A 13,207-nucleotide genomic window follows, 5' to 3' on the forward strand; every position below is an offset into this window, starting at 1 on the left:
TATTTTTAAAAAGCATGGGTGTGATGATAAGAGCAAGACACTAGCGTGAGCCACACGGTGCGAAGTTGGGGGGGAATTGGGACCCAGATGCCCGTTCACACATACTCCCACTGACCGACCAAAGCAATAGATCCCTATCTACATTATGTGTTGGTGTTTCTTAATCCATTTTTATATTCAATTTGTTAATTAATGTTACGGCTCTTTGTTTCCTTTTTTATTAATTATTCTTTAATCCTTTTTTCATTATCTAAAACCGGTTTTCCATAGATATCCTTAGATTGTCAAATTGTCGTTTTGTGAGTTCTAAAATGGAGCCAAATTAAAGGGGTTTTGTTGTTGGGGTTTTTGCATGATCAAGCACAAGCGGCTCACGTATGTGATCTTGTTTTTACGTGCACAATATTTTGGAATGTGGACTACTCATAAAAATTGCTCTATTTTATACATGCAAGTGGAATCAAAGACAACTTGGTACGCATTGGTGAAGATGTTGGATAGATACGAACCAAGATCCGGAAAATAATTAGATGAGTTATTATTATCATAAATTAAGATTAGAAAACGAATTTATGGTATTGGAAATACTATAAGCACTTTAGACAATAATTGATATCACAAATGATCAAAAGTTACTAGGGATCGTCATGAATTATGTGTTGTCATAAAATCTATATATTTTTGTGTCTATCTTTTTTTTCACGTGATATTAATATATAATACATTCTAAAAGTGAATGTCAGTCAGGTAGTGGTTGAGTTAGTTCAAAAATTTCAACATATTTGGTTTTATTTCTCAATATAACAATAAATACTCTTGTCAGAAAAATAGTTATGAGAGAAGGCTCAGCTATTTTATATATAAATAATAAACCCATTTTAATTCTGATTTCTTCATTTAAAGAAAATACTTCTCCATCTTTCAAGTCAACCCAAAAGAAAAAAAAAAATACAAAAAGAAAGGCGGCAGAAAGCATAACGGCTATAATACCATCCGCCGACTCATTCATAAATCAGCCAATACTCAATAGCCACGTGTACAAAAAGATCATTAGTTTTCCGATTGTACACCTCCAGACTTTCCCTCTATTTTCAAGCCCTCCTCCTGTCCTGCTTTAACAGAGGCCCGTTCACGCATACTTTCACTGACCGTGGAAAGTGAACGAGATTAAGACCAACCCTTCTGCGAAAGCATATTGGGACGCGTATTAACTGTTAAAGACACTTTCACAAATCCCACATCGAAACCAAGTGCTAAATAATCGCCCAACAGCTTGAATAAAAAAAGCCTCTGGAACCGTGCTTCCCCATTCAGTATTTAGCTCAGCCTTGACAAGACCTATGAAATTAAACACTGCCGGCTCTCTTTCCTTTGAGAATAATTAAACACCGCCGGCTCTCTTTCCTTGTATTTTGAGAAGTATTTATTTAAAGTTTTGTTAACCGGAAGAGATGGTGGTGGATCAAGTCGGATCGACGAAGATCGAACAAAATCAAATGGAATTGGATCGCTACCCAGCGATGAAGCGGATTCGAGAGGAGTATAGTAAGATTGAATCCAAACCCCCCGACGATGGAGTCGGATCGACGCAGATCGAACAGAATCAAATGGAATTGGATCGCTACCCGAAGATGAAGCGGATTCGTGGGATTGAATCCAAACCCTCCGATCGTGTCGGATCGACGCAGATCGGACAAAATGAAACGGAAATCGGTTTGCGGAAAACTACCATCTCAAACTGTCTGTCTCGGCTTGAAGAGGAGTACAGAGAGATTAAATCCAAGCCCTCCGACGATTTTGACTGCCGCATGCTCGAGCGGAACCCATATGAATGGCAATTTGGAATCAGAGGCGCTAGTGGCACTGAATTCGAGAATGGGATTTATCATGGGGTGCTCCGGTTTAGGAAGAATTACCCATTGAAGCCTCCTTCAATCTCGCTTTTGACGGAAAATGGTCGCTTCAAAACCAACACCAAGATCAGGATAAAGCGACTGAATGATTGGCAGCCATCATGGGAGGTGCGAGATGCTTTACATGCACTTATCGATGAAATGCCCACCTACCCAGATGGTTTATTGGGTTCAGTAGAATACAATAAGGAAGAAAGGCGTGATCTGGCCAGGAAATCTCGTGAAGCAGCCCCAAAATATGGCACTTCTGAACGTCAGAAGTTAATTAATGATATTCATAAATATCTGCTAAACAAGTCACCATCTGATCCTGTTACTCAACTTCCTCAACTGAGCCCCGCACAAACCTCCAACGGCACAGGCGGTGGCTATGTCGTCAACGTTAGTGGGAATATATTTCATGCTACCAATTCCAACGGGGTAGGAATTTTGGGTTCTATGAATGAGTTCTCCGACGAAGGCCACAAGCCCAAGAAGGTTAAACTTTCTTGGCCAGAACTTTTTTGGCGAAGAAAGCAGAACTAGACGTCTGTAGCGTATGCCTCTTTTTGTTGTAGCTTCTCTCATGTACAACTAAATTGAAATTGAAAATGTGCATTCTAGTTTAATGAATATTCTTGACTCTTCTTGCATTTATTCTTCTTTCATATCAAGTTAAAACCTCTCTGCTTCTAGTTAATGGATACCCAAGGCCTTATTTCGATGGATCCAGGAAAAATAATCTTTGGGCAATGAATACTCAAATATCCTGTCTGCTACTTTTTTTTAGTCAAATAAAATTTGTAATATCGCTCGTCGGGAGGGAGACTGAATATTCATTGAAAAAAAGGGCCCATCATCATCCGCCTGCAAACCAGCAGATGGTGAAATGGAAAATGGGTGGTCCCCTAACTCACAAATTGATTCACAACCACGAACTCATCGCTTCAATAGCAACGCGAACGAGAGTAAAAAAGTCAAACACAAAACCAGCTGATATCTGTTGCGTAAAACCGCACCTTCAAATTTCCAATAGATATTGTTGCCCAATATAATCTCAAAAATCACGCCTGTGCTGTTCTTTTGTTACACTCTTTAAGTATAATGGTTGTCGTAGTTTACATTTTCTGGACATTGCTGATAAACAATAGTTCGACGTTACAAAAGAATACAAGATTTACTATGATCGCACCTCCACCTTTGAATCTGGAGGGAAGCAGTTGGTTAGCTGAATATTGAGAAAAAGAAGTCGCTGATCCTGAAGCATCACTCGCTCAGGCTAGGAGGTGCATCTCTGGATGCTCGCTTCGGTACGCTTGTTGCCATTTCTGCATCTACATTAGTACATAAAGTGTGCATAAATTAGAAATTGCAATTGACAATCCAGGAAAACCACAGGTAACAGAGCCTCCACTTCACCTATTTGAGTAATAAAAACAATCAGACGACGTTCCAATATTATTTGCATAAACATGTCTTACTAGGTGATTGCCGTTGAATATAAACAAGGGCAGACAACTTTGATTGTTACATCAGTCTATAATAAAAAGGGAAAAGCTTCGCTCCTAACATACCTGTTTCAAGAAGCTTTAAGATTACACTAGCAAAAGGTGCCTGCGCGATGTTGTGAGTTTTAAAATTGCCTGAAATGTGTATAAAGCAATGAAAATAGGCAGGGAACATCTCAACTACTCAATTGCCAAAACACTCAAAAGGATTTACCAACATGTTCAAATATTGTAATCATCTAAACCTATCACTACAACAACAAATTAACACCAACCAATTGTCAATTGATGCCATTGGCTAATTCCTATGCTCTATTCACAAAACTTAAAACAATTAATTGAAATTTCAGCCTAGAAACTCACCCATTGCTTAACAGAACTGAAAACACCAACCAAACCGCTCTATCCAAAGCAACGAAAGACCACCTGCAAAATATCAAAAGAAAACATGGTTTTAAAAAAAAGAAGAAGAAAAAGGAAGAAAAAACAGCAAAATCGGAGAAGAAATTAGCTTGAGTATTTTATGCATGCACAATCTTTTCATTAAACCAAAAAATTAGCTTGAGCAAAATCTGTACGGAAAGAAACCACAGGGAAAATGTATGTAATTGAGTTCATTACCTCTTCAACATTGTCAAAGAATAGCAACACCGAAGGAGATGTATCCTGCGTATCCATTCCAGTCCCTAGCAGCTGCAAAGAGTAGAAGCATGGCCAAATTATTAGCCCATGAAAAGGAAAAAAACAATAGAACCAAACTCTGCATTCTGAAATTAGGATATACAAACTTTTTTAGTTTTCAATAAGTCTCCATTCAACGCAAAAATCAGCAAAAATCAGCTTGGTAAATCAAACCCACAAACAAAAAAAATTATGAATTTTAAATTTTCTGAATTCTTTCTCATCATCACTAATGTCCACAAACAGAATTCCAATTTAGAAGTCAGATTTTCAAATCCCACATATATTTCCTAAACCAGTCTTCTTTAAGTCAACTATGCTAAATCATTGCAATCAGTTCCTAGAATCACACTCCCAAATTTTCTTTCCCCTTACCAAAACAAAAATTATCAAATTCAAATCCCCAGTCCCATAAACCAGTATAAGAACGAATTTGAATTAAAACCATGTAGTAAAAGAACGAACATATCTTTAAACAGAGCTACCCAAATAGCAGCATATCCTGCTTACCAAAACAGAGCTATCCTAAACCCTGTAACAAAAGAACCAGCATATCCAAATACCGATTTCAGGGTTTACCAACTAATTTTTAATAACCAAACAGAAAACCTTACCAAAAGCAATCATATAGTATTTCAATAACTAAATTGTTTAACCTGATTTCATGAAAATAATAACACAATCAAATCAATTTCAGTATTTGGATAAAATTTGCAAATCAATAACACAGACCCACCATGAGGAAAAATTAGGGATTTGAACTTTTAGGGCAGCAAATTAAAACAGGTCTTATAGTTTAATCAAATAAGATCCAAGATATTAGTAACAACAAAATTGAAAAAAAGAGCAACAAAAATCGAATGGAAAGATGAAGCAATATTTACTTACAGATCAGTGAGAGGAAGAGACTGAAACAGAGAGAAAGCTGGAGTTCGATCTGAAGAAGAAGACCAACACACGCCACTCCTATAAAGTCGAAGCCTCCAAATAATCTCCAACAGTAGACCGACCTCTTCCATCATTGCCCCGCAATCAGGCCAACCAAACTCAGCATCTGATACAACGAAGGCTCCAAGTCGTTACAATCGAAGGACAGGAGAGCAAACGGGAAGAGCAGAAACTAAATAACCAAGTCATTTACTGGAAAAGAAGAGAGAGAAAGGCTGAAACAAAGAGGAATTTGTTGAACCTGAAAAGCAAAAGGAAAAGCAGATGGCTCCGTAAAAAAGTAGAAGCCTCCATATGGACATCGAAGAACCTAAACAAAGAACAATGAGAACGATGAACAAAATTTCAGAGCGAACAAAACGCTCGCAGCGGAGGAGAGAAAGGAAGAGAGGAGAGAGAGGGTTGCGATGAAGGAGAAGAGGTTTTCCATCCCTCAGCGACTCTAACGAAGAGAAGAGAACAGAGCTGGAGGGCAAAACGGCTAATTCACTGCTCATAAGTCAACTCAAGAAAGCAGACCATCACTTAAGCGGGGGCAAAACCGTCACTTTACTATTCCTAAGCTACAGCAATGGCGTTGACTAAGCTCCAACTTTACTTTTCATCCATCACATTATTTTGTTGTTACAATGATACTTCAATTAGGTCTCATATGACATCATTCGTCTCTACTCCCACCCTCCACCCCAGATCTGATCCGAGAAGCAGAGCCATCTTTTATTTTGCTTTTGGATTTGTGAAGAGAAATTGGTTCAATCTTTGAAGGAGGCTGAAATGATGGTTCATAATGACATTCTTACCAAATTAATAGTCTGCTAGCAAGTAGAAGTATTTTCTTTAAACTCAAATTGCAAGTATATATATATACAGAGAGCTTCTATTTGAGGGATCCCTCAATAGAAGGGGACTGTATACATATATATATATATATATATATATATTTTTTTTTTTTGGTTTTGCCAAAGGGACCTCTGGAAATTGAAACATAGAAAATATTGCCATTTGTGGACTATAACAAGCCTCCATTACTTACAAAACCGACGCCAACTCCACAGCATTTGTGGTACTTACAAGTCTGGCTTTGCCAATTCTTCCCAAGCCGAGAATGCCAACTGTTTTTCCAGAGAACCAAAACGAATTTAAGAAAGGAAAACCATTACAAAAGATACAACTCTCTCTCTCTCGCTTTTAGGTTGGGGTTCTAGTTCAGGGTTCAGGGTACGTTTGGGGGGGAAGAGAGAAATTGGGGCTGGGAAGAAATATGGGTAGGTGAAGAAATTGGTGGGGGGAGAAAAAATCTGGGTGAGAAATCGCCTGAGGAAGAAATCAGGGATGGAGAGGGGGAGAGAGAGATACATAAAATTTATTTTTACAATTTTTTGTGTGAAAAGACATTTTTGCCCATGCCAAGTAGAAGTTGTTATTGCCATGTCATTATTTTTAACGGAAAAGTTGACATAATTGACAGAAAAGACGGTTTCTGAAACTGAAAGCATAATTAAAGTACTATGGTAACAACAAAACAATGTGAGGGACGAAAAGTAAAGTTGAGACTTAGTCCAAGGACCATTGCTACAATTTTGCCTATAATTTTTTAGATAGGTCATATCTACTTTCCTTCTTCTACAATTTTTTCCATGTTGTGAAGCTCAGCCTTCAACATTGATTCCTACATATATGTCACAACATTCAAAGATAGATATATATCAATAAAAGTGAGCAAAATTGGCGGTGATTTCACCTTATGTCAAATATCAGTCACCTCACCTTTGCCAGTCCATCAGCAGTTTTATTTTCGGATATGCTCAGTTCATACACATTCTATAATTCACAACTTTCAAAAAGAATTTCCAAACAACTGAAATCAACCAAGCCAAAAGAATATGAGAGAAACTTTCATATAACAGGTATAGCTCTTGTGCTATCTCCGACTAATAATGCAATGACACGTAAGAAGTAGATAAATTGAACATTCACATTCACTTAATGTAATTATGATTACAATGCTTGTATAACATACAAGTAAATGTTATAGGAGTGACAGCTGTACAAGATCTGTTGCAACAGATTTAACAAAAGATAGAGTTAGTTCTAACTAATCACGTGAGCTTGACTCAAGTCTTTGACTAAGATGAGTGGCTAGGATTGTTTTCAGTAATAGCTCTATCAGCCTCCCTCAAGCTGAAGGGTGCAGTGCAAACTAAGAGCTTGGAACACAGAAACTGAAATCGAGCAGTAGAGAGAGACTTAGTGAAGATGTCAACCAGCTGATATGAGGAGCTCACAATTTTTAAACGAACATAACCAAGAAGAACTAATTCTTGAATAAAATGGTAATCAACCTCAATGTGTTTCGTCCTTGCATGAAAGACCAGGTTTGAAGCCAAGGCCATAGCTGACTCATTGTCACACTGCAAAGTTGGTGGGTCAACAAGGTATAGACCAATATCTCTGAAAAGTTTGGAGATATAGACTAACTCAGCAGCAGCGAGAGCAATACCACGATACTCTGCTTAAGTAGAACTGCGAGCAACAGTGGGTTGCTTCTTAGCAGACCAATAAATGAGATTGGAACCAAAAAACATACAGTAGCCACTTGTGGACCGGCGATCAATGGGACAACCAGCCCAATCAGCGTCAGAGTAGGCGTGAAGATGAATGGAACCTTGCTGAAACCAAAGATCATGCTCCAAAGTACCTTTCAAATATCGGAGAATACGCTTAACAACTCCCAAATGAGACTCACGAGGCTGATGCATAAACTGGCATACTTGATTGACAGCAAAAGCCAAGTCACGCATGGTTCATGTAAGGTACTGCAAAGCACCAACAATGGACCGATAAAAGGTAGGATCGGCTAAGAGGGGACTAGAATTGTCCAACTTAAAGGATCCAAGAGGAGTGGCGCAGGCTTTGGCTCCTAAGAAGTCAGTCTTATGAAGAAGATCATAAGGTTACTTGGTTTGATTCAGAAAGAGACCACGATCTGTTCGAGTAACCTAGAGACCAAGAAAGTAGTGTAGAGGACTAAGGTCTGTAACAGGAAATTGAGAGCTGAGATGTTGAATAACTTGCTGGCAGGCAGAAGGAGAAGAGCCAGTAACGAGAATATCATCAACATAAACCAAGATAAACACAAGATCAGGTCCAGCTTTAATAAACAAAGAGGTATCATCCTGAGAAGACTGAAAGCCTAAACTGATCAAAGCTTGAAACAACTCATCATACCAAGTGATAGGACCCGCTCCGAATTTTCCGAAACCCGAGACGAATTCTGTGGAATTTCTGACATCACCCCGATGTCAGGCCCACTTGCTAAAATTGTAGTCTCTTTTTTCCAAAAGGAATAAGGGCATGAGACTTTCTGCTAAAATTTTGACAAAATCTCCCCTGTAATTTGAACATTTTCCAAAATTTTAACCTGCACAAAATTCACAATTTTAACCTGCACAAACTCTCAGGCCATGGCTTTTAATTAGATATGCAATTGTCATCAGTTACATCTTAAGCAGAGGTTTGAATGGGTCAAATATGTCGGAGCTGGACATTACATTACTTAGTGCACAAGTTGGTCAAGGTCAAATTTGTATACTTTCTTTCTTTTTTATATTCACACATGGAGTCTTCTGGGTAGGTCGTTTGGTGGGCCCAACTTGGATTATGCCGCGTTCACAGTAATTGGGTCATGGGTGGTATATTATAGCCATTCTGGTCTATTCCATGACAATTTGCTTTTAGTTAAGTTGCACAAATCCTCTTTCGTTTCGATAATGTAGCTCATATGTCAACGGTGCTCGTATGACAAAAAAATAAAGTAAATAATAGATGGTAGTGGTTTTATGACCTACAAATTTTGTTAAAATTTTGATGAAGAGTAGTGCTTTTTTTTGTTAGAAAATACTTTTAATAATTTAAAAAGTGATCACAATGTATAGCAGTGGTTTTATGACTCATAAATTCTTTTAAATTTTCTACTGACGAGTAATTTAGTGTCAAAAAATACTTTTAATTCTTTCAGAAGCAGTTTCAAACAAATTCTTAACCCTAATCGAATTTTCAGAGTTAAAAGAGTCATTTTAAACCTTATGTGTAAACCTAAGCAAATAGACTGAAATTGGTAACAAAAAAAGACATAATTAAGAGCGTTCTTCGCTATAAAAGAGTAGCATTCACATACAATCCCACACTTGACAATGACATGGATAATTTGTGCAATTTAACCCTTTTGTTTTTATGTATTTTTAAAAAGCATGGGTGTGATGATAAGAGCAAGACACTAGCGTGAGCCACACGGTGCGAAGTTGGGGGGGAAGTGGGACCCATATGCCTGTTCACACATACTCCCACCGACCGACCTAAGCAATAGATCCCTATCTACATTATGTGTTGGTGTTTCTTAATCCATTTTTATATTCAATTTGTTAATTAATGTTACGGCTCTTTGTTTCCTTTTTTATTAATTATTCTTTAATCCTTTTTTCATTATCTAAAACCGTTTTCCCATAGATATCCTTAGATTGTCAAATTGTCGTTTTGTGAGTTCTAAAATGGAGCCAAATTAAAGGGGTTTTGTTGTTGGGGGTTTTTGCATGATCGTTTAAGAGCACAAGCGGCTCACCTATGTGATCTTGTTTTTACGTGCACAATATTTTGGAATGTGGACTACTCATAAAAATTGTTGCATTTCATACATGTAAGTGGAATCAAAGACAACTTGGTACGCATTGGTGAAGATGTTGAATAGATAGGAACAAAGATCCGGGAAATAATTAGATGAGTTATTATTATCATAAATTACGATTAGAAAACGAATTTATGGTATTGGAAATACTATAAGCACTTTAGACAATATTTGATATCACAAATGATCAAAAGTTATTGGGATCGTCATGAATTACGTGTTGTCATAAAATCTATATATTTTTGTGTCTATCTCTCTCTTTACGTGATATTAATATACAATACATTCTAAAAGTGAATGTCAGTCTGGTAGTGGTTGAGTTAGTTCAAAAATTTCAACATATTTGGTTTTATTTCTCAATATAACAATAAATACTCCTGTCAGAAAAATAGTTATGAGAGAAGGCTCAGCTATTTTATATATAAATAATAAACCCATTTTAATTCTGATTTCTTCATTTAAAGAAAATACTTCTCCATCTTTCAAGTCAACCCAAAATAATAAAAAAAATACAAAAAGAAAGGCGGCAGAAAGCATAACGGCTATAATACCATCTGCCGACTCATTCATAAATCAGCCAATACTCAATAGCCACGTGTACAAAAAGATCATTAGTTTTCCGATTGTACCCCTCCAGACTTTCCCTCTATTTTCAAGCCCTCCTCCTGTCCTGCTTTAACAGAATCCTCTTTGTTTCTTTAACCTCGTCGTGATCATGGATCCTCCCACACGGAAACCCAACCGCCTATGGAACATCCTCATCCGAATCCTCACCTTCGGTGTCCTGGTCCTGGCCGTCCGATTCGCTTACGTCATCACACTCGCCGGCGAGTCGTGCGGCTACAACGACTTCTGCTTCTTCCCCAACAACCTCAAACTCCGCTTCGGCGGCGGCGAGGCCTTACGTGTTCGTGGATCCGCCCAGCCACGTGTTCCTGGGCTCTGGACCACCAAGAAGTGGCGCAGAACAGTCGATTACTACTCGGCGATTTTCCAAGGCCTGATCGCCGATGGGTTTCTCTCGCCCAATTTCAAAACCCTCTGCGTCGAAACCCTAGCCGGCCAGGACGTCCTGGCACTTCAAGAAAACGGCTTCATTGACTCGATTGGAGTCTCCAAGAACGCTTCTCCGCCGTTGGTCGTTGCCGGCGAGGCCCACCGCCAACCGTTTAATGAAGCCACGTTCGATTTTGAGTTCTCGGGTCTGGACCGGTCGGGTCGACCCGTGGATTTTTCTGATGAGCTCTGTCGGACTCTGAAACCGGGCGGGTTCTTCGTGGCTCACATTGTGGCTAAAGATTCGTACAGCGTCAATTCTTTTCTCCAATTGTTCAATTGCTGTAGACTCATTCGGTCGCGCGAGATCGACGGCCTGGAAACGACGTCGGTTCGCGAGGTTGTGATGAGGAAAGAGGCTGAATCTTCTGGTGGCAATTCCGGTTATAAATGCTCGGTTCCAGGGTATAAGCGGGAAATAGTGAGAAAGGCAGAGGCTTTGATAGAGCAAGAGCCACTGAAACCTTGGATTGCATTGAAAAGGAACTTGAAGAAGGTAAAGTACTTAACTTCAATGGTGGACATTAGCTATAAGCAGAGGTACGTTTATGTTGATGTTGGGGCTCGTAGCTATGGGTCTAGTATAGGAAGTTGGTTCAAGAAACAGTACCCAAAACAGAACATTAGCTTTGAGGTGTATGCAATTGAGGCTGATAAGGCATTTCACGAAGAGTATAGAACAAAGAAAGGGGTGTCTCTTTTGCCTTATGCGGCGTGGGTGAGGAATGAGACCTTGTTCTTTGAGATCACAAGAGACCCAAGTAAGAAAACTGTGGATAAAGGTAGAGGAATGGGGAGGGTTCAACCGGTGAGGCCTTCCTCGAATTATGGGGATAATGTGGATAAGATTGAGGGGTTTGATTTCGCTGATTGGTTGAAGAACACGGCTTCGGAGAGAGATTTTGTGGTGGTGAAGATGGATGTGGAAGGGACTGAGTTTCATTTGATTCCCAGGTTGATTGAGACTGGTGCCATTTGTTTGATTGATGAGATTTTTCTTGAGTGCCATTACAATAGATGGCAGAGATGTTGTCCGGGTCAGAGGAGCCCCAAGTTCAAGAAGACGTATGGTCAATGCTTGGACCTGTTCAATAAGCTCAGAGACACTGGAGTTCTTGTACATCAATGGTGGTGACTGGTGACCTGTGTATGGTAATTGACTAATAGTTGACTTGTAGTCTTGCAGGAAGCATACTAGTTAGAGTTCTTTCTATTAGGTGTTGCTTGATTCTTTGTAGTGTGTAGATCGGATTCTTGTTTCTTTGTTTCTCGATTCTTTTATTAGTTCAAATGAAAAATATTCAATGAGATGGTTCATTCTTTTCCCCTGATTTGGCGTCTCAAGTTTTTGCTTAAATTTTGTACTGATGCAGTATGTATTTTGCAACATAATGCTTATGTGATATAAGATGAGAACAGATTTGGGTATTTCTGGCCCAGAAACTAGTTAAATATGATTACACATTGAAGGACAAGAGTGGAAACTTGTTGATGGTTACCTGAAGCTAAATAAGTAAATAATCGAATATAAAGCAACCATTAAGGCTCACTTTCTTTCTGCTCTCTCTCTCTCTCTCTCTCTCTCTCTCTCTCTCTCTCTCTCTCTCTCTCCCTCTCCCTCTCTGTGTTTGGCATGGTTCAGATTCCCTTGATAATTCGTAATTATCACGAGAATCTGATGGTTCAAATCACTTCTAAAATGTAACCACTAAGAGACGTTGATCACATAGTTGGTAAGTATATGACTGTACTGTTGGATGCCGATATGTCAGCTGGGGATCACATCTTAGCTTAAATTGAGGAAAGCCTGATTGAGTGGAGAGGGGCGCCATTCTCCCGAATATTATGGAAGGTCTCTGTATTCGCATGGCTAACTTTGATAGTTACATTATATTCTATTAATAGGTTTGATGATCTCTCTCTTTCTCTCAGCATCTGGTCTCATTTTCTTTTCATTCATCTCTTTCTTTTTCTTTCTTTTTCCCTCTCCCTATTCCGTTTGTTGTTTCTTTTTCCTTATGTTCTATGACAAGCTATCGTTTTCTGTAAGCCACAACAATGAGTTTGGGAACCGTCACTGGGCCATACACCGAAGAATTTTTGGTGTGCCAATCTATCCACAAAATATGCCCCAAAAGTTTATGGCATGACATCCATATTTTTGATTATGCCTTACCTGTTCTATTGGTCCAGACCATTCTAATTTTCTTTGTTTCAAGATTTATCTACTTTGTATTGAGGCCTGTTCAACAAAGTATGATGATGGCACAACTTTTGGTGAGTTCTCTCTCTCTCTCTCTCTCTCTCTCTCTCTCTCTCTCTCTCTCTCTCTCTCTCTCTCTCTCTCTCTCTCTCCCAATAGTATACACCAACATGTATTGCATGACACAAAATTTATAAAAGGGAGAGTCATATTTGTATATATCAAGGAGAAAGAGAAA

At 38.8% G+C, this 13,207-nt stretch overlaps 3 protein-coding genes and 1 long non-coding RNA gene across 6 annotated transcripts in view; 3 read left to right on the plus strand and 1 right to left on the minus strand.

Annotated features, from left to right (window-relative positions):
• On the plus strand, window positions 657-2,545 carry LOC18775470 (ubiquitin-conjugating enzyme E2 32). Its single transcript, XM_020567116.1, has one exon. It carries the CDS (start codon window positions 1,452-1,454, stop codon window positions 2,436-2,438), a length of 987 nt encoding a protein of 328 aa, XP_020422705.1. The 5' UTR covers window positions 657-1,451; the 3' UTR covers window positions 2,439-2,545.
• On the minus strand, window positions 2,890-5,596 carry LOC109949964. Of its 3 annotated transcripts, XR_002272290.1 has the most exons (6): window positions 5,271-5,595; window positions 4,970-5,135; window positions 4,022-4,093; window positions 3,764-3,826; window positions 3,467-3,535; window positions 2,890-3,226 (listed from the first exon to the last, which is right to left on the minus strand). It is a non-coding gene; the product is annotated as an uncharacterized LOC109949964 (long non-coding RNA). The 3 variants fall into 3 exon arrangements; XR_002272291.1 differs by having other exon boundaries at window positions 2,890-3,311; window positions 4,970-5,596; XR_002272289.1 differs by having other exon boundaries at window positions 4,970-5,594.
• LOC18774164 lies at window positions 9,982-12,194 on the plus strand. Its single transcript, XM_007208531.2, has one exon. It carries the CDS (start codon window positions 10,426-10,428, stop codon window positions 11,899-11,901), a length of 1,476 nt encoding a protein of 491 aa, XP_007208593.1. The 5' UTR covers window positions 9,982-10,425; the 3' UTR covers window positions 11,902-12,194.
• The window catches only part of LOC18773682 (cation/H(+) antiporter 14), a 3,949-nt gene continuing 3,299 nt past the window's right edge, over window positions 12,558-13,207 (plus strand). Inside the window, exon 1 of the mRNA XM_020565049.1 lies at window positions 12,558-13,043. Within this exon, the coding sequence (XP_020420638.1) occupies window positions 12,825-13,043 (219 nt within the window). The 5' untranslated portion in view covers window positions 12,558-12,824. The remainder of the gene's footprint in view (window positions 13,044-13,207) is intronic.

Source organism: Prunus persica, chromosome G6 (assembly GCF_000346465.2).
Source record: "Prunus persica cultivar Lovell chromosome G6, Prunus_persica_NCBIv2, whole genome shotgun sequence".
Taxonomy (NCBI): Eukaryota; Viridiplantae; Streptophyta; class Magnoliopsida; order Rosales; family Rosaceae; genus Prunus; species Prunus persica.